Source organism: Vanessa cardui, chromosome 18 (assembly GCF_905220365.1).
Source record: "Vanessa cardui chromosome 18, ilVanCard2.1, whole genome shotgun sequence".
NCBI classification, from domain to species: Eukaryota; Metazoa; Arthropoda; class Insecta; order Lepidoptera; family Nymphalidae; genus Vanessa; species Vanessa cardui.
The window spans coordinates 4,123,241-4,144,072 of NC_061140.1; the positions used below are offsets into that span (position 1 = coordinate 4,123,241).

Here is a 20,832-nt window from a genome sequence, read left to right on the forward strand (position 1 = left end):
ATCCTAAATAATGATTTAATTTTATTATTAAAAAAAATATATTTATTTTAGATGTCAGAAGTCTCTTAACGATTACTTGGATTCAAAGAGACGTATCTTCCCGAGATTTTTCTTTATATCGACTGACGAATTATTATCTATTTTGGGAAGTAGCGAATGCAGTTGTGTTCAGGAACACATGATCAAGGTATGTATTCAAATACAGTTAAATAAGGTAAGCCCAAGGGAAATTTATCAGAACAATTTCTAAACTTTATTTTCCAGATGTTCGATAATATAAGAGCATTGGACTTATACGTGGATCATACTAATCGCCCAGTTGCTGCTAAGATGATTTCAGCTGAAGGAGAGGTAAAGCATATTATGTGTTCGTATGTACTCTTATTATTTTTGCACATATAATTTTATTTTATGATTTAGATTAGCGAATGAACAAAAGCGCCACTTGAACGTAATTTGTTACCACCGCCCATAAACAATGTTGCTTCCTTACATCGCTAATGTGTCACCAACCTTTGGAACTAAGATGTTAAGTTATTTATGTCTATAGTTACTCTGAGTCACTTCCCCAAACGGACTGAAAAATACTGAGTACTGCTGTTTGGTGGTAGTGCTGTATGTAATATCTAATGAGCGGGTGGTATATATATAATAATAACCTACCCAGACGGGCTTGCACAAATCCCTACCACCATGTAATTTGTTCTATATTATAAATTTATTACATGGCAATACTTAAGACTTTATTTGTTTAGTAAGAACGTGAGAGATACGTGCATGAAACGGTATTTCAGATTATGGAATTCCGCCGCGTTGTATATACAGAAGGCAGAGTAGAGGACTGGATGAATTTGGTATTGATTGAAATGCGCAATACTAACAAGTTTATAAGCAAAAAGGCTATATTCTATTATGGGAAGAATTGGAGAGTACCTAGGTAGGTTAATCGATACTCTACTAATATCATAAAGCTGTAGAGAGATTTTGTTTCAAAGCTCTAATTTCTGAACATATCAGTCGATTTGAGTGATATATTTTTTAATTATTTTCTATACTAATACTAGTACTATACATTATTTATTTCTATGCAGTTTAGTTTTATATTATTTCTAAAAATAAAAATACATCTTTTTGTATTCATGCAGGCAGTATAAGTATTAGCAAACCACTACGACCCCCATAATTGCATTCAAATCTATTTGCTTACAATATATCCTAATCATATAGTATTGGAAAAAACCTGTCACTCTTTGATGTTACTACAGGACAGATTGGATTATGGAGTATCAGGGTATGGTTTGTCTCGCTGCTAACGGTGTTTGGTGGACTGCTGAGACTGAAGAAACATTCTTACGAATCAGGAACGGAAACAAGAGAGCTATGAAAGAACATTTGCAACATCAAAACGAACAATTAGATGGTCTGGTGGTTAAAGTCAGACAAGGTGTTAAAATCATTATAATATCACATAATCATCACACGTAAAATTGGTCCTACAGAGTAACACTCTTAAAAATTTTGTTATGAATATAAAAAACATTCATAAATACAGCAACCCTCTCATCACATTATACCTATATGTATACCTACTAGTATAATTGCATATTATTTTTAACAGAAAACAACCGAATTATGACGATGTAAATAATGCAATATCGTTAATAAAAAGTTTCTTTACAACTAAATATTTAGTTCTATATGCTAAAAGGACAAAATTTGTACCGTTTGCAAGACAGGAATTTACAAGAAATCATTACATAAAAAATATTTTTTTTTATATGATAATTATTTCAAGACAACTTTAAGCAATTAGCGACCTAAATGTGACTTACGCTGCAGTATTTCTAGGAATGACATTAGACTCAAAACTTCAGTGTAATCCTCATTTATCGTCCCTGACAGGTAAACTCAGCTCCGTAGCATACGCGGTTACTAAAGTTAGAAATTAAGTGATGTTGATACTGCTCGATTAGTATACCTTGGTTACTTTCATAGTATCATCTCTTATGGCATTAAGGTTTAAAATTATGTTGTTGATATTAAAACTATTTTCATACTACAAAAAAGAGTTGTCCGGTCGGTTTTAATGAAATGGTTATATGCTCGTAAGTAGCTGAAAAGTTGCATCACAATATGTTTACAACAATATTATGTATATTCACAACAATATAGCTTTTGACTGTCCGTATGTTTGTTTCGAGTAACCTCTATAACGATTTTGGCGAGACTTTCAATGGCAGATAGCTAATGTAAAAAGAAATGATATAGACAACAAAAATAACATTTTTGTTGAAATCAAATGCGCACGAACAATGATGTTCTAGTAAACAGATATGTCATTAACGCGCAAAAAGTGAAGTCCCAATTGGGACGTTTGCCTTTAGTCGTTTTCATCATATTTATGCCAGTAATACGTTATAATACATCATAATTATGTAGTAATACGTTGTGTGTAATTAAAACATCTAGTTATTCCTTTTTTTTATCAAGATATCCTTTTTACTTGTAACGAAATGTAAAATAAACGGTCCCCGACGCGGCACACTTTTTTCTGTTGTTTAGTATGGGTATAACATATCTGTTTATTAGAATATCATTGCGCACGAAGTCGTGGGCTTAGCTATTATTATAATAATTCAATCGCTTATATTACACGTGAAATGAAACTTAATTTATTAATTTATCTACACTATACTAGCATACTGCCTTCATAGATTTTTTATACGTAGTTTATGAATGTACCGATTGTGTTTCTTATATCAATAAATAAAATAAACTTTCCGTTAGGGAACGGCGAACCGCAATATATGATGTATATGGAAAAAACTTTCTTTGTAAGTTTCGTTATTTTATAGATTTATCATCCAATGATCGTCTAAAGTTCCGCACGATAACAACAATCGACGTGCACGCTCGCGATATAATCGAGGGCTTTGTGAGGGACAACGTCACTGAAGCTGCTGAATTTGAATGGGAAAGCCAACTCAGGTTTTATTGGATGAAGAAAGATGATAATCTCTGGATAAAGCAATGCACGGGTATATTTCAATATGAAAATAATTACCTAGGCTACAAAATATAATAATATATATCATTACATAGTATAAAACAAAGTTGCTTGTTCTGTCCCTATATTAAATCTGTAAAAGTACGCAAAGGATTTTGAAGCGATTTTTTTTTATAAATAGTGTGATTCGAAAGGAAGATTTTTGTATATAATATATGGACAATGTAGAAAAGACACATCTATAATTTTAGAAGTTTCTAATGTGATGTCGTAAATAAACAAATTCTTTAGTACATTTAGTAGCAGCTTTGCACCCAAGCGAAGCCGGGACGGGTCGATAGTAATATATAAAATATTTTACAGGATTATTTGAATATGGTTATGAGTATATGGGACTAAATGGTCGACTTGTTATCACGCCTTTAACGGATCGAATATATCTGACTATTACTCAGGCGCTCACAATGCAACTGGGAGGTGCTCCTGCAGGTGACAATGAAATATCAAGTTTGACTGACAGCGCCAGTTTCTGAAAGGCTGATGCAACCATACATTATTGAATATGTCTTAATGGATGGCTGCCAGTGGCACAGTGAGAGTTCAATGTTTAGTCAGGTTACTAAATCTGGCTGATCACATTTCAGAGACTGGCAGTTAAATACTTATTTTGTTATTACACTTTATGTATGTGTATAGGTCCCGCTGGTACAGGGAAAACGGAAACGACAAAAGATTTAGCCAAAGCTCTCGGCTTATTATGCGTTGTGACAAATTGTGGAGAAGGCATGGACTTCAGAGCCGTCGGTCAAATATTAGCAGGACTTTGTCAGTGCGGCGCCTGGGGCTGTTTTGACGAGTTCAATCGCATTGACATTTCTGTATTATCCGTAATATCAACTCAGCTTCAATGCATTCGAAGCGCTTTATTGATGAAGCTTAAGCGATTTACCGTAAGACCAAATACAACATTAGTTTTGTTTGATCTGTTGTATCTATTATAATGTGGATATTTTTATCAGTTTGAAGGTCAAGAAATCACCATGGATAATAAAGTAGGTATTTTTATTACAATGAATCCAGGCTACGCAGGTCGAACTGAACTGCCTGAATCAGTTAAGGCGCTTTTCAGACCTGTTGTGTGTATTTTACCTGATTTGGAAATGATTTGTCAAATCTCTCTTTTTTCTGATGGATTCCTAACTGCTAAGGTATGAATCATTTTGTTTATTTGACTAAGTACTATACTTTATTAATAAATGTAAACGAAGACACAATTTTCCTTTTAAAACTAATCGTTTTATTCTCAGGTTTTAGCCAAAAAAATGACAGTTTTGTATAAAGTAGCTCGAGAGCAGTTGTCTAAACAATCTCATTATGATTGGGGGTTGAGAGCTTTAACAGCTGTGTTGCGAATGGCGGGAAAACTTAGAAGAGACTCGCCTGGGCTGAGCGAAATAATGGTGTTGATGAGAGCGCTCAGGTATATATAATAATTATAAAAGTAACTAGTAGTCGCCCGTGGCTTCACTCACGTTTAAGGGTATTGGTTACATTGTCATGTATCAGGCAAAAAAGTAGCCCACGTCCTTTCTTGGAGTTCAAGATAGCTTCATAATATTTTTCATCAAATTCGGTTCAGCGGTTTGGTCGTAAGAGAGCAACAGACAGACTGAGTTACTTTCACATTTTTAATATTCATAAAGATTACTATTTTCTAAACATTTTAATTTGGTTCATAAAAGGTGAAGTCTCAACGCACCAAGCAGCATTATGACGTAGAGGCTTTTAAGTTAAAACGTCATTGAGAATTGAATGTAGATCAGTGACGTATAATATTGTTTTCTAATTTAAAAAAAAACAAAAAGAGTGAATTTATGTTGAAGATCATAAAATATCAATTTGTATTCTCATTTTTTTTAGCGTATTTAGAACTTGAGCATAATTATGACAATTAAAGACATAGTATAGTCCGATTTAACTTAAAACATCTGTGTATTTTATATAGAGATATGAATCATCCGAAATTCGTCTTTGAAGATGTGCCACTGTTCCTTGGTCTTATAAAGGATCTGTTTCCTGGTCTGGAGTGCCCTCGAGTCGGATATCCAGACTTCAACGTAGCAGTCGTGGAAGTACTTGAAAGCGATGGATATATAGTTCTTCCACATCAGGTATCGTAGTACCTTCATAAATTATGAAAATAACCTCCCTCCGTTTTCTGAAAAGAATAAATAAAATTAGTAAATTATCATCTATCAGTAAATGCTCAATGCTCATCGCGTCAACAGATGCTTCAAATACTTACTTCACGCCCAGTTAAACTGACTTTGATCAGAGTTTCGGAAATTAAAAGTATTATAACAATTATGAGTACGTTATGGAAAACAGTTTATTTACAATTTGAAATCATTTTCATTACTGGGTTGAGAGTTGTAACGTATTATTTTGCAAAATATACTTATTCAGAGACAATGATCGCTACATTTTAGGTATGAAATGTATTATATTCATAGGAAATACAACTTATATAAAAAACCATGAATGTAATGCTATTCTTAAAATTTGGAACAGGTAGATAAAGTGGTCCAAATGTACGAGACAATGATGACAAGGCACTGCACGATGTTGGTCGGACCGACCGGGGGCGGCAAGACCGTCATCCTCCAAACCCTGGTGAAAGCACAGAACAATCTCGGGCTGCCCACCAAGCTAACAATAGTTAACCCAAAAGTAAGTTTTGAAAAATATTAATTAATATTTTAAACGCAATACGCAGTCGACAGGATTATCTATACAGATAATAAAATTGGCCTGTCTGTATGTATGTATTTATACACGGTACATATACCAAATTATTTTTTTTACTATTTTTGTGTCCGTCTGTTTGTTCCGGCTAGTCTCTGGAACGGCTGGACCAACTTTGACGGGACTTACATTGGCAGCTAGCTGATATAATAAGGAGTAACTAACTAGATTTTTTCTTGTTAAATTCAAACACGTACAAAGTCACGTGTACAGCTAGTAGCTAATAAAATTAGCACGTATGTAACATTAATAATTAAGTACGCTCGTAAGTCGATTACGTTGTGGAATAAATACATTTTGAATTTATTTTTTAACAGTATAAACATTGTCATTTAAGAGCGGGCTAATATATTTTTTATAGATCATATTAACTGAACACATATTTATTTTTTAAATTGGACCATTATTTCTTTCATACACTTAAAAATGTTTTCCTAAACTTAAGTTTTTATATAACATATTGTGAATTAAAAATTTACGGTCTTTTGGGACATTTCGGGCAAAATGACATCAAAAGCCACTTAGCCTGAATGCTGTGGATAAGTCCAGTGGAACTAATATTTGAATTCGGTCGATTGAAATAAAACCTTTTCATTTTTTGCCATCAAATATATTTTGTATTTTTAACTTGATAATAGGTGTTCGTATAATTATTATAAGACATTCTGGAATTCAAGACCGTCTACACCAATTTCTTTTACAATTACTTACGTTGGAATAGCCACTAAGTAATAGTAGAAATATAATTTTGTTTTCAGTCATTTGTATAATATGACATAGTTTGTCACTAATGTTATTTAACAAAACATTTAGTATATTAGTAATGTAACACAAAATATTTAAACGCTTACTTATCAAACAGGCTTGTTCGGTAGTGGAATTGTATGGAATTCTTGATCCCGTTACCAGAGATTGGACTGATGGCCTTTACTCTAAAATATTTCGTGAAATGAACAGGTATTGTAGCAATTATTGATATATTATACAAAGTAAAACAAGCATTTTACTCGTTAATAGTAAAATTATAATATAAAATTAATTCAAGACCCGCTGAGCAAGACGAGCGTCGATATTCTCTATTCGACGGTGACGTTGACGCTTTATGGATTGAAAACATGAATTCAGTAATGGACGATAATAAGCTTTTAACACTCGCTAATGGAGAACGAATCAGACTCGCTCCGTACTGTGCGCTGTTGTTCGAAGTTGGAGACCTCAATTATGCATCGCCCGCTACAGTTTCCAGAGCTGGAATGGTGTTTGTTGATCCGAAAAATCTTGGATACCAACCCTACTGGGAGAGGTTATCATATTAAAATTGAAATTCACAATGATAATTCATATTTATTGAGCATCGCAAAAAAACTGTTTTTAAATTGCCTTGATAATCATAGTATTGAAAATTATATAAAAATATATAATTGATGGTAGATAAAAATAAATAAATATAAAAGGTTATCTCTTTATCTTTTTCCCATTACATTCGAATACAATAAATAAATTTTATATACATTTCGAAATTAAATACAGGTACATTCTGTTAAAATATTCCACAGCAATAATTTTGAATTCACCAATTTCAAATTTATATTGGATAATATATATTAAAACCTGGCTTATCCGAACTAATTGGATAGAGAAATTAGACAACCAAAAATCCGAATAATCCCGAAAAAAATGGGTGATAGGTAAATTGTTGTTGTTACAATGGATCATTAAACTATTGTCGTATTATGTGTCTTCTAGATGGCTACGGAGCCGGAGTGATGAAGAAGAACGTGAACAGCTCGCGGGTCTTTTCGACCACTACGTGGCGGGCGCTATCAACTACATCGTATTCGGATTATTCGGGCTGCAGCAGCAGACACCGCTCAAGACCATCGTTCCGCAAACACCACTAAATCTGGTATAAAGTAGTAAAGCCTGTAAATTTCCCACTGACGGGTTAAGGCCTCCTCTCCCATTAAGGAGAGGGTTTGGAACATATTCCACAACGCTGTTCCATTGAGGGTTGTTGGAATGCACATGTGGCAAAATATCGATTAAATAAGACATATGCAGGTTTCCCCACGACGTTTACCTTCACCGCCGAGCACGAGATGAATAATAACACAAATTAAGCACTTGTGTTGCTTGTCTGGGTTTGAAGCCGAAATCATCGGTTATGATGCATACGTTCTAACCACTGGGTCATCTCAGCTCTCACATCTGGTATACCATAAATTTACTAACTATACTTAAAAGCGGTATTTGGCTGATTTTTCTTTAACTTAATGATTTTTTTTTACAGGTAATGCAACTCTGCTACATGATAAGCGGTCTTCTGCCTAACAGAGAAGATACCACCGAAGAACTCGATAGAACGGTCGTTGAGTGTGTATTTATGGTGGTATGTTCAAGTATAGTACTTGGAAATATATCTTTTAAAATAATTTGAGCTATCTGATAGTTGATGATGCACACTATATGTGAGAGTGCTTTGTAAGCGATACGACAAATGGGATAGGAAATATCCTACCTAGGAGAAGCAAGTTTTATTATTATTTAAAAGTATAATATTATTTTCATTTTTTTCTCAAGTTTTATTATTATTTAAAACTATAATATTATTTTCATTATATTCTCGGACTTGATCAAAAAAGGGCAAGTTTTAACATGATCAATATAAATTCGGTGATTATTGTAGAGTATTGTAGAGTATTTTTACGTCCAATACAAGTCGTATTGTAAAAATACTTTATAGTATTTTGTTTGGAAGCGATAGATATCGATCTCGGTACCTCTTGCATGCTAAGCTAGAACTCTACCATCTAAACTACGCCCCCTTTGAGGCAATTACATACCCAGTTGGTTGAACATTCGTTTTAATACTAAAAAGTAAAATTGTGTGTAAAAGATACAAACTGGAGGCGCCGGGTATCGATCCCGGTACCTCTCGCATGCTAAGCGAGCGCTCTACCATCTGAGCTACGCCCCCGATGAAATCCTGAGGCAACTACTGACACAGTTGTTTGAATATTAGTTATAGTGCTAAAAGTACAACTATATGTCAAAAACAAATTGGAGGCGCCGGGTATCGATCCCGGTACCTCTCGCATGCTAAGCGAGCGCTCTACCATCTGAGCTACGCCCCCGTTGAAAACTTGTGGCAACTATTGACACAGATGGTTGAACATTAGTTTTAGTACTAAAAGTACAATTGTATGTAAAAAATACAAATTGGAGGCGCCGGGTATCGATCCCGGTACCTCTCGCATGCTAAGCGAGCGCTCTACCATCTGAGCTACGCCCCCGATGAAATCCTGAGGCAACTACTGACACAGTTGTTTGAATATTAGTTATAGTGCTAAAAGTACAACTATATGTCAAAAACAAATTGGAGGCGCCGGGTATCGATCCCGGTACCTCTCGCATGCTAAGCGAGCGCTCTACCATCTGAGCTACGCCCCCGTTGAAAACTTGTGGCAACTATTGACACAGATGGTTGAACATTAGTTTTAGTACTAAAAGTACAATTGTATGTAAAAAATACAAATTGGAGGCGCCGGGTATCGATCCCGGTACCTCTCGCATGCTAAGCGAGCGCTCTACCATCTGAGCTACGCCCCCCATGAAAACTGTTGGCAATACGCATAATACGTTGAGGAAAATTTTAGTACAAATTAACCATAAAAATTTACGTTGAAGGTATCAAATTGGTACATTGTAAAGCAACAAAATGAATCAAGCAAGATCTTGAGAAGAGCAGCTTATAATAGTAAAACATATGATAATAAATTAAATAAATTATAATAATAAAATTTGATATATTCAACCATAAATGTTATATTAAAATAAAATTGTTTATTATTCGCCGGGCGCTACTTTGCTTATGAATTCGGTACATTAAAGTAAAAATTCAACGAAGACGACAAAATGTAAAATATTTTAAAACAAGACTTACAACTTGATATCTTTTATTCAAAAAGTCTGGTACAATGAAAGCCATGAAAATTTAAATAACGATTATTCAAATTAAAAAAGATGGAATATAAAATGAATTTTAACTTGATTATTTAAATACAAAACTAACGAGCTACGCTTAAAGTTCTCATCATTTATTTGAATATTATTTTATTACGTTTCATTTAATCGATGTAAGCCTAATTGTAATAGCTTTTCTATTTGTTCGCACGATACTCATTAATAATAATTTATTAATTTCATTTTTATTTTCAGTCGATGTATAACAGTCTCGGAGCAGCGATCGTCGATGATGGGAGATTCGACTTTGACAATTACGTGAAGAAAGCTTGTCCGATGATGCTGGTTGAAGACACGCTTGAAAAGAAAGCCACTACCAGTAAGTTAATGTATAATCATACAATTAAACAATTCATAAATTTCTCGAAACAGTAAGTATTTCTATCAAGCTATAAAATTGAACAAACACGTTAAATAAAATATATAGACAATAAAAATTCCGTTATATAAATCGTTTGTTCTAGTTGCTCATAAGAATTATAATTACAATGTCCTGGAATCAAATCCTGGGTTGATCAAGTAACTCATTGACCAAGTAAAGAGTCTTGCGCAATATTCCTGTCCGGTAGCAGTGATGTAGAATTTAATGTGTCTATCTGTTTTCATGTATTGAAGTGAGATAGGAGCAAGCGAATGATGATGATATTGACGTCTGTTATCTCTATATATTTTCAGAGCACTTTCCAATGGCATTCCCGTCACTCTACGATTACTGTCTGGAGCTGTCGACCAAGACGTGGGAGGCGTGGGAGTGGCTCGTGCCGGAGTACATCCACGACAGGGAACTGAAGTTCTCATCGATCCTCGTGCCCACCGTCGATACACTGAGGATGACTTGGCTGATTAAAATTATGGAAAGTGTAAGTATTGGGATTATTTCGAAAATTTTTATGATGACTTCTTTAAGATTAGTAGAGCTAGGTGATATAACAATACCAGGAGACATAGAGTATTTAATTCAATTTAAAAAATATTCTACTTGCGTGATGGAATACTATAATAACATGATTTATCCATGAGTCAACAAAATAGATGAATCTCGGATGGCACATGACTCACGGATCATTATAGTAAAGCAATTAAGTGAATACAAAAGCCAAAAGCGAATGAAAATTCCGGATAGTTCGAAATTACGCATCTTTTTGTAAATTCATTGCAGTTATTATTCAATATTATTTATTTAATTCTCAATAATTGACTTCGATTTGATGCTTCATTGGACTACTCGGAGTGCTCCTGCCTGCCTATATGTTTTTTGTTTTAAAATATGAGGGGTGAATTTATTAAAAAACTACGTATTTTAAACTAATTTTATCGTATTTGTTTTGTAGGTTGAAAGACCAGTCTTACTCGTAGGTGACACTGGAACTTCAAAGACAGCAATTATATTTAACTATTTACGAGGGTTGCCACCTGATAAATATGTAAGTTTTATTCAGTTTTATTCAATTATAACACAGATATTAATATAGGATTAATAAAAACATGTATGTGATGAACGATGATTATTTTTTTTCTAAAATCGTTTACAGAACTGCATAATTAATCTCTTTATTCGGCAACCTATATAAGGTCATGATGACACTATGTTCACCAAAATGTAAAACTCAGTTCAACGAATAAGCATGGCCGTCTCCCATTTATAAATTTGTCAATAAATTTATCTGTGTCAAACTGTGTGTGTGTAGAACAGGGCTCTTTGCTTGCTTGCTTGCTTGTCAAACTGTGACCGCCATAAGCTGCGCTTTTACCGATTAATATTATCCAATAATACCTATTTTAATAAATTATTCTTTCATTATATAACACTTTAAATACATATAAATTTATTTGACCGTCTTCGATAGAATACTGTAAATTTTTAATTATATTTTAGTTGCTTACTACATGCATTAAAACAACTTTTTATCGAAAATGAAAAATTTAAGTACAAAATTCAAATTCATATATTTTTTTTAAATATGATATGTTAAGCGTCTTCTTATTATTTAACAATGTGACGAAATGAGAACAGTAGAAATTTCAATGTCATTTGCTGTACTTTTACTCCGTACGAATCGAACGTTTAATTTAGCCAGACTGCATATCGGGGGCGAAGCTCAGATGGTAGAGCGCTCGCTTAGCATGCGAGAGGTACCGGGATCGATACCCGGCGCCTCCAATTTGTTTTTGACATATAGTTGTACTTTTTAGTACTATAACTAATGTTCAAACACATGTGTCAGTAGTTGCCTCAAGTCTTCATCGGGGGCGTAGCTCAGATGGTAGAGCGCTCGCTTAGCATGCGAGAGGTACCGGGATCGATACCCGGCGCCTCCAATTTGTTTTTGACATATAGTTGTACTTTTTAGTACTAAAACTAATATTCAACCAACTGTGTCAGTAGTTGCCTCAAGTTTTCATCGGGGGCGTAGCTCAGATGGTAGAGCGCTCGCTTAGCATGCGAGAGGTACCGGGATCGATACCCGGCGCCTCCAATTTGTTTTTGACATATAGTTGTACTTTTTAGTACTATAACTAATGTTCAAACACATGTGTCAGTAGTTGCCTCAAGTCTTCATCGGGGGCGTAGCTCAGATGGTAGAGCGCTCGCTTAGCATGCGAGAGGTACCGGGATCGATACCCGGCGCCTCCAATTTGTTTTTGACATATAGTTGTACTTTTTAGTACTAAAACTAATATTCAACCAACTGTGTCAGTAGTTGCCTCAAGTTTTCATCGGGGGCGTAGCTCAGATGGTAGAGCGCTCGCTTAGCATGCGAGAGGTACCGGGATCGATACCCGGCGCCTCCAATTTGTTTTTGACATATAGTTGTACTTTTTAGTACTATAACTAATGTTCAAACACATGTGTCAGTAGTTGCCTCAAGTCTTCATCGGGGGCGTAGCTCAGATGGTAGAGCGCTCGCTTAGCATGCGAGAGGTACCGGGATCGATACCCGGCGCCTCCAATTTGCTTTTTTTACGTAAAAATTACTATTTGCTTTGCTACCAAAGCTTTTGAACGTGAAAAAATGTATTTCACATCGCTTTCAATGTATAATATAACATTTTCATACTTGTAATTATACATTTTATGGGTTATATTCGGTAATTGTTCTTTTTGTATGGTATAGGTTGGCGGACGAGCATATGGTAAGATACCTGATGGTAAGTGGTCACCATCGCCCATAGACAATGACACTGTAAGAAATATTAAATATTCTTTACATCGTCAATGTGCCACCAACATTGAGAACTAAGATGTAACGTCCCTTGTGCCTGTAGTTACACTAGCTCACTCACCCTGCAAACCGGAACACGATAATACTGAGTACTGTTATTTGGCGTAAGAATAACTGATGAGTGAGTGGTACCTACCCAGACGGGCTAGCACAAAGCCCTACCACCAAGGTTCACTACTGCTATTGGTGAAATTTAAGATTATTAATGGAAATATTAAATTTAATTTTTGTTCGTGTTAGTTGATTCAACAGATGAACTTTTCGTCTCGCACGTCATCTATGGACGTGCAGCGTAATTTGGAGTCGGTGGTTGAGAAACGTACGAAGGACACCTTTGGACCGCCTGTCGGCAAGAAGATGCTGGTGTTTATTGACGATATGAACATGCCCATTGTAATTTTTCGAATTTCATTTGTATATTTTAAGAAGTTCTACTCGATAATATTATTTATTTCTAACATATAACCGAGTTCTGCCACGAATGCCTGTCTGAATGCAGAGTGACCAGTGAGTAACTGCATATGAGATATTATGGTACATAAATGTTTGCGCAAACGCTAGGCACTTTTATATTTCGATGGGACAGTGTGAATTACCGTGATTGCAAATAGAACGAACTGCTTTCATGTTTTCCAACGCACGTGATTATAAAAACCGCTAACATACAAACTTTAGATGCCTTTAGGGCCTTCTGACATTTGCTATGACCCGACCTAGGGCTTTACCATTTAACTAGCTCTACAAAATACACCTACTAGGCCGATCAAGTACTACATAAACCTGTTATAATAAAATTAATAACATCAATACAAAATACATGTATTTAAAAATATATAATATGAAGGTACCAATTTACCGTTAGAGCTAAAAGGTCTTATGTCAGTCAAAATTTTCAATACAATTGTACGTTTTAATTACTGATATAAATAGTTCAATTTACTTTAGATATTCAAGGGTGTTAACATTTTGGATAAATAAGATCCTTGTGCTATATAAGTTTTGATATCAAACACCGTGAAATTTTACAATATTTAATGTATATTTAGTATTATCTAAAGAAATAATTAATATATCAAATTCAAGTCTTACATCGAATGAAATTAAGTTAGATAATTAAGAAATAGATATCAAGATAATATATTAATATCAAATAATATAATCCGGAGAACATTTTAGTGAGACCAATAAGTTCTGTAGACGAGTCAGATATTTAAGATCGCCATTTCTCAGTACAACTTTACCTTAATTATAATATATCATTCATTTATTCTAATCGAACCTATTTACGGTCGTCGCAGAGTAATGCGAGGTAATCAATCACAATATACTTTATTCAAGTAAGCACTTGTAAGCAGTTTTGAAGCGTCATTTTACAAGAACATAATTAATGGAAAGCAACAACCAGGTCAAATGTATATTCTGTCTGTACGGAGAAACTCCGTCAAGGAGATTTTCAATTTTAAATATAAGAGCTTTTCACAATAAAATTCATAAAAAGTAATTAATGTTTATAACCCGTGCCACTTATCGTTCAGGTGGACACGTATGGAACCCAGCAGCCCATAGCTCTTTTGAAGTTGCTCTTCGAAAGAAAAGGTTTCTACGACCGAGGCAAAGACCTCAACTGGAAAAATCTTAAGGATATAGGGTTCCTCGCCGCGATGGGGAAAGCGGGTGGCGGCAGAAACGATGTGAGTTTTTAATTTATTTATTATTTGGCTCTCGCCTTACCAGATTCTAATTTGAAAATTGAAAACGAAATAAACACAATGCTCTTTAAATATTATTTTTTTCGTTCGAGTAAAAGTGAGTTTTTATTGTCATTTGCGTCAATATATCGAATGAAAAAATATACAGTATTGTTTGCTATGTTTAATAAATTCATATTTCTTCTTGACTAAAGCTTTTACTTGGTGGTAGGGCTATTTGTAAGTCTGTATGTGGTCGTACCCACTACCGCCAAGGTAGAAAATTTGATGAGTGGATGGTACATATCAACGTAGCACGTTTAACGTTTTGCAAAATGTATTCGATATAGTTAGACAGTTTAATCATAAAATAAGTATCGACTAGCATTACTTTTAATTTTATAGTAGTTTAATATTTACATTGATTGTTGGTTATTGGTGAACTTTAATAAAAATCAGATTGAACCACGCCTTGATTCTGCGAATTTTAACGCTAATAAGTTTCTCGAATCGGTCGATAGGCGATGCAATTAGTGAGTCAGGAAGCAGATTAAATGAAAAAAACGTTATATGCAACTGCAAAATATGTTTTAGTTTGTTTTTAACGTTTCGTGCTGTGTAAGTGTTGTTGAAAGCTATTGGTATTACTTTTTTTTTATATTTACAGCTGAATAAATGGATAGTGATTTCAATAAAAACGTAACTTTATTAATTTTTTCCATGATAGGTTTACAGGAAAAATTGTAATATTAAAAATAATATTTTCTTCTAGTATATAAAGTCAGTCAGCGTCATTTCATCAAAAGTAAGTTCTTTGTACATCTATGACGCTGACTATACAATTTTATTATGGTATATTTACTCCATAAATAATACAGGCAGAATTACGGGCAGTTATTGTCTTTTTATTTTTATAATATTGATAGGTGTAGGGGGAAATGGTCTACCTGATGGTAAGGCTAGGTCAAGGCCACCACCACTAATAACTTTTAGATATTACATAGTATTCTCTCGCCTTTCCCTCTGGAATTCAAATCTTATTATTCTTATCGGACGGTAGAATATGTGTAAAAAAACTTGTATCCCTAATGAACATATTGTCTATACAATTCTGATAAGTTTTCATCGGGGGCGTAGCTCAGATGGTAGAGCGCTCGCTTAGCATGCGAGAGGTACCGGGATCGATACCCGGCGCCTCCAATTTGTTTTTGACATAAAGTTGTACTTTTAGTACTATAACTAATATTCAAACAACTGTGTCAGTAGTTGCCACAAGCTTTCAACGGGGGCGTAGCTCAGATGGTAGAGCGCTCGCTTAGCATGCGAGAGGTACCGGGATCGATACCCGGCGCCTCCAGTTTTATTATTTTTTTAATGGATAGCAATACTAATCGGTACTTATACCCGTAATGAACGTATCGTCAATATGAGTGCCACAATTTTTTCAAAGCGTTGTTAGTCAACCCAACAACTAAACCTTATTGATTAAAATCATAATAGGCACCAACATTTTCAAAATCTGCCGCTTAATGAGAATCGACCTTATAACACACAATATTTAATTATGAATGGCATAGCAACAACTAGTAATATTTTATACTCAGAGGCTTAGCAAGTTAGTATAATTATTACTACGCTCAACAAAGGCATTAGAAAATTCAATACAGAAGCACTGGCTTATTACCTAACTGTCAAAAATCTTAAAAGAACCGGCAAACGAATTTAAGTGAAATTTCTTTTATAATTAATATATTTTTGATTAAACAGCGTCTGGCTTTTAATTACGTGTGAAAGTAATATCAGAATCCATAATGCAGTTTCATTAGTTTCTTCATTGCAACTAAATATAAAAATACTCGATCACTGTAATCGTATTTATTCTTCACTAGCTGCACACTCGTTTCGCGTGATTGCTAATATCGTTAAAAACGTTATCACTCTTGACCGTTATTTCTCTGCGCTATGACTAGAACTACTCTGCGTTAAAGTCGAGCATACTTTACGATCTACATTTTTACAAGCGAAAAACACCGCAAGCTATAACTTTTAACAGGAATTGTAAAACACAATAATTCATAGAAACAACATCGTAGATTTTGAACACTGACCATAATGCGGTGTTCCGTGGTGCATTACGTCGACGAAATATGCGTCCGTTTCTCCCTACTTTTTTTGCGTCAACGTCCCCGCCACGTTTTTTCGCGCCGTTGCAAACAAAGACAATGATAATTTTATTTATTCAAACAAAAAATACACGGATGTATTCATAAATTTTCTTATTTTATTATCTTTAAAAGTTATTGTTGTTGTTTCTTGTAATAGTGTGAGAAATAGCTACATATTCCGGGAGATTATAATGTTTTCGAAAATTTAAAGAATAAATATCAGAAGGGAAATTTGATATTATATTTGGATAAGTTTTATATATATTATGTAACTCTGCTTCCTAAACAAAATCTGTCTGTTTTTAGAAGTCAGTAAATTCCGAAAAATTGCAGCGTTAAAGTTTCAATTCAACTCATTTATTAAGCTTGAATAAATGTTGCGCAAATTGAAACCAAAAAACGATAATATGAAATAAGGAAATATGCTAATATGTATTTGTTTGTAGGTGGATCCGCGTTTTATTTCTATGTTCTCGGTATACAATCTGCAGTTTCCGTCAGAGGCGACGTTAAGCCACATTTATATCTCAATCTTAAAAGGACACTTTTCTATTTTCCCGGAAGAAATACAGGATATTGTGGACAAAATAGTGCAGATGACCCTCGACCTGTACAAGGTAACGAATACTATAAGAAATAAATGTAAAATATTTTTTTGTCTTATGTAAAACGATCGAAATAAATTTAAAAGTAATTTCTGTATTGTGTATACAATTTATGTTACTAACGCAAAAAGAAATAAAGCAATTTTATAGATTGTTTTTTTACAAAATGTTATATGTATAAATCAATCAGTCAGTCAATGGGAAAATAAAGTTTGGAAGTGTAAAGGCTATATCCAGAAAAATTAATTATAGATAGTACGGTCACACCATACATATTTATGGATTAAATAAATCTTACTATTACTACTATTACAGATAATAATAGTGGACCTCCCCCCTACTCCGGCAAAATTCCACTACATCTTCAACTTGCGTGATCTGTCTCGCATTGCTGCTGGAATGTGCCTCACGCATCCCAACTTCTTTAGCGAGAAGCGTAGCGTCGTTAGGTGCTGGAGAAATGAGTTCACTCGCGTTATTTGCGACAGGCTTATTAATACTCAGGTGATTCTATTTTTTTAATTCTTAAATATTTCAAAAAGTAAAAAAAGGTTTTATATCAGGAAAAAATATTAGTTTTTTCATAAATTTCCGATACTGATTATTTATGGGTAACCACGGGTCGAACACAACTGATTGTATACTGTCATAATTATTTTAAGCTTTGATCATAATTTGTTCTATTTTACCATACAATCTATTAATTATCTCAAATATTTAATTTTAAATAATTATAATATGATTATGCAATTTACTGACTAAACGTTGATTGAATAATAGGATAATGATTTAATGCGTGGACACATTCAAGAACACGTTGCAAAATATTTCCCAGAAGAAGAACCAGTTGTTCTAGAAGAAATCGTCGTACCCGAGGACGATGAGAAACCTCCTGAAGAAGAGGAGGATGGTAAAACAATAAAAAATCAATAACTAACAGAAAATCATATTGAATTTTAACGACTTCTGTCTTGTTTTCTATTGGTGAACATCATAAATCTAATACTAACCTGTTGCCAAATTGCACGTTGACATAATATCTAAAACAATTTATTTACTAACGGCCGTTTTCAATAATCTATCTATCCCTTGTTTCAGTAACTAAAGATAAACAAATCTATCCTTCTGCCTTTACTTTGTTTTCAATTACCTATCGATGGTTAGCATTTCCAATCGAAATTAGCTATCTGTCATCGGGAGGACAGATAGCTTACTAGAGATAGAACGCTCATACGATTCGAGGTTACCTACGTTTCTATATACGTTTGACGTTACTCTCGGATAGACGAAGCTATCTGTAGTAACGTCAATCGCTTATCCGTCATATTCGGGCGATCGACTTGAAATTTTGAAATATAATTGCTCTAATTTTTATTAATGATGGAATATTGTAGCAGTGATGATAGTGATATGGAATTATTACAAATTATGAATGATTTTGATACAGACAGCGACAGTGATTCCAATACTGTGCGATCACAAAACTCAAACTCAAACTCAAATTCCTTTATTCAATATAGAAGCATTACACTTACTTATTGATTGTCAAATAAACACTACCACCGAATCGGAAAAAGGAACACCCTGACTTGAGAAGAACCGGCGAAAGAAACTCAGCGGGTCTTTTTTTGCTATTTTTTTTTTTGTTAAATTAATAAGATACATAGTAGTAAATGATTAGAAATAGCCAGGAGGCGATCGTTTCATTCCCAAGGTGTGCTATTAAACATAAACTCGCTAATTGTATAGTAACCTTTTGCACACAAGCGTTCCTTAACAATTTTTTTAAATTTGGCAACAGAAGCGTTTTGAACGCTTTCTGGGATCCTGTTCTAGAAGCTTATACATTGCCCCACAAAAGAGTTACTGACTCAATGCAGTCGAGTAACAGGAGTAACAAGATTGTGTTTGTTCCTTGTACCAATGTTATGAGAATTACATTTTCTCATAAAAACATTAATATTTTTCCGTATATACAAAAATTTATTTTATTTTTTATTTATTTTTATTTTGCTTTATTAAGGCACAAATAGTTCACAATACACTTAAATTATAAATAAAATTACAAAATCATACACCAATGAAGCTGCAACAAATAAAAAATAAAAACAAACAAATAGGTACAATAGTTATAAAAATCAACGAACGTCGCATTGTTATCTTACTTACGGTAAAGGAATACATATTAAGTAATAAACTAGGAAAATTTTATTTATTTTAAAGAAGTATAAGCCACGAATAAATTACATGAATAAGCTAAATGATTACGAATTTGCATATCGATTCAGACTGAGCAAAGGTGCTGTGAATGAATGAAATAATTAAAAAATAAATAAATAATTAAGCTAACACAAATTGATAACCAACTGAAAACCAAAATTGAAACTTCAAACTGTCAAGACGTTTCGTTTTGTTATTGACTTTGATTGGATAACATCACCGTGACTTTGTTAAAATTCACGGTGAAAAACGGTGAAACGGTGAAAACATTTTGATATTTTATTTTTATTTAAATTAATTTATTACTCAATTTGAAATAGTAAACAAATAAAAAATAAATATATGAAAAACAAATTTTGAGCGTGACATTGTTTCGTGGTTATCGTAAAATGAAACATTCGAAGAAGCTAAGATAGGTGAGAGGGAAAAGTAATCTATCGTTGGTCGAAGATAGATGGCACTTATCCTTGATTGTGAAACGCATACTAACGATAGATAAACTCTAACTGACAATCGGGGATAGCGATCTATCTGTAATCTTAGATAGGTTATTGAAAACGGGCATAAAAGCTTAATTATGCACCTGAAAAAGAGAAAAGAGCTTCTTTTATTCTTTCCTCACTGGCGACGAGTAGGCTTTTCTTTCTTGAACATATCCCTGTCCATTGTCGGCCAAATTATTTGTAGGATGATAAAGATTCAGTATGATTAAAACAATAATGAATATTGGCTGAATACTATGCAATTTTAAACTGTGTTTTATACGCAGAGTATGGTATGGCTGAGGCAAAGCCACGGTCACAGATCGTTGAGGAGCAGGACGAACAAATGGAAGAGGAAGAAGTGGAGGTTGAAAGAGAACTGACTGTTAGTATTCTTAATAAAAAACATCTATGCTTTAAATAATAAAGAATCAACAACAACAGCCTGTAAATTCTCACTGCTGGGCTAAAGGCCTCCTCTCCCTTTAATTAGAAGGTTTGGAACATATTCCACCTATTCCACCACGCTGGTCCAATGCGGGTTGGTGGAATATACATATGTGTCACATGCAGGTTTCCTCACGATGTTTTCCTTCACCGCTGAGCACGAGAT

The 20,832-nt window shown here is 34.0% G+C and overlaps 1 protein-coding gene and 13 non-coding genes across 14 annotated transcripts in view; 9 read left to right on the top strand and 5 right to left on the bottom strand.

Annotated features, from left to right (window-relative positions):
- Positions 1 to 20,832, top strand: part of LOC124537545 (dynein axonemal heavy chain 10) — a 65,612-nt gene that overhangs the window by 22,778 nt on the left and 22,002 nt on the right. The window contains exons 36-59 of the mRNA XM_047114419.1: positions 52 to 187; positions 265 to 351; positions 795 to 937; positions 1,266 to 1,444; positions 2,856 to 3,038; positions 3,371 to 3,496; positions 3,704 to 3,957; positions 4,027 to 4,215; positions 4,315 to 4,487; positions 5,013 to 5,178; positions 5,579 to 5,737; positions 6,675 to 6,769; positions 6,858 to 7,115; positions 7,559 to 7,718; positions 8,103 to 8,201; positions 10,031 to 10,154; positions 10,511 to 10,695; positions 11,167 to 11,259; positions 13,300 to 13,452; positions 14,595 to 14,750; positions 17,359 to 17,529; positions 17,833 to 18,021; positions 18,298 to 18,427; positions 20,507 to 20,604. Of these exons, the coding sequence (XP_046970375.1) occupies positions 52 to 187; positions 265 to 351; positions 795 to 937; positions 1,266 to 1,444; positions 2,856 to 3,038; positions 3,371 to 3,496; positions 3,704 to 3,957; positions 4,027 to 4,215; positions 4,315 to 4,487; positions 5,013 to 5,178; positions 5,579 to 5,737; positions 6,675 to 6,769; positions 6,858 to 7,115; positions 7,559 to 7,718; positions 8,103 to 8,201; positions 10,031 to 10,154; positions 10,511 to 10,695; positions 11,167 to 11,259; positions 13,300 to 13,452; positions 14,595 to 14,750; positions 17,359 to 17,529; positions 17,833 to 18,021; positions 18,298 to 18,427; positions 20,507 to 20,604 (3,706 nt within the window). The remainder of the gene's footprint in view (positions 1 to 51; positions 188 to 264; positions 352 to 794; positions 938 to 1,265; positions 1,445 to 2,855; positions 3,039 to 3,370; positions 3,497 to 3,703; positions 3,958 to 4,026; positions 4,216 to 4,314; positions 4,488 to 5,012; positions 5,179 to 5,578; positions 5,738 to 6,674; positions 6,770 to 6,857; positions 7,116 to 7,558; positions 7,719 to 8,102; positions 8,202 to 10,030; positions 10,155 to 10,510; positions 10,696 to 11,166; positions 11,260 to 13,299; positions 13,453 to 14,594; positions 14,751 to 17,358; positions 17,530 to 17,832; positions 18,022 to 18,297; positions 18,428 to 20,506; positions 20,605 to 20,832) is intronic.
- Trnaa-agc lies at positions 8,717 to 8,789 on the bottom strand. The gene has a single exon. It is a non-coding gene; the product is annotated as a tRNA-Ala (tRNA).
- Trnaa-agc lies at positions 8,874 to 8,946 on the bottom strand. The gene has a single exon. It is a non-coding gene; the product is annotated as a tRNA-Ala (tRNA).
- Positions 9,033 to 9,105, bottom strand: Trnaa-agc. Its single transcript has one exon. It is a non-coding gene; the product is annotated as a tRNA-Ala (tRNA).
- Trnaa-agc lies at positions 9,190 to 9,262 on the bottom strand. The gene has a single exon. It is a non-coding gene; the product is annotated as a tRNA-Ala (tRNA).
- Trnaa-agc lies at positions 9,349 to 9,421 on the bottom strand. Its single transcript has one exon. It is a non-coding gene; the product is annotated as a tRNA-Ala (tRNA).
- Positions 11,924 to 11,996, top strand: Trnaa-agc. The gene has a single exon. It is a non-coding gene; the product is annotated as a tRNA-Ala (tRNA).
- Trnaa-agc lies at positions 12,082 to 12,154 on the top strand. Its single transcript has one exon. It is a non-coding gene; the product is annotated as a tRNA-Ala (tRNA).
- Positions 12,240 to 12,312, top strand: Trnaa-agc. Its single transcript has one exon. It is a non-coding gene; the product is annotated as a tRNA-Ala (tRNA).
- On the top strand, positions 12,398 to 12,470 carry Trnaa-agc. The gene has a single exon. It is a non-coding gene; the product is annotated as a tRNA-Ala (tRNA).
- On the top strand, positions 12,556 to 12,628 carry Trnaa-agc. Its single transcript has one exon. It is a non-coding gene; the product is annotated as a tRNA-Ala (tRNA).
- Positions 12,714 to 12,786, top strand: Trnaa-agc. The gene has a single exon. It is a non-coding gene; the product is annotated as a tRNA-Ala (tRNA).
- Positions 15,875 to 15,947, top strand: Trnaa-agc. The gene has a single exon. It is a non-coding gene; the product is annotated as a tRNA-Ala (tRNA).
- Positions 16,032 to 16,104, top strand: Trnaa-agc. Its single transcript has one exon. It is a non-coding gene; the product is annotated as a tRNA-Ala (tRNA).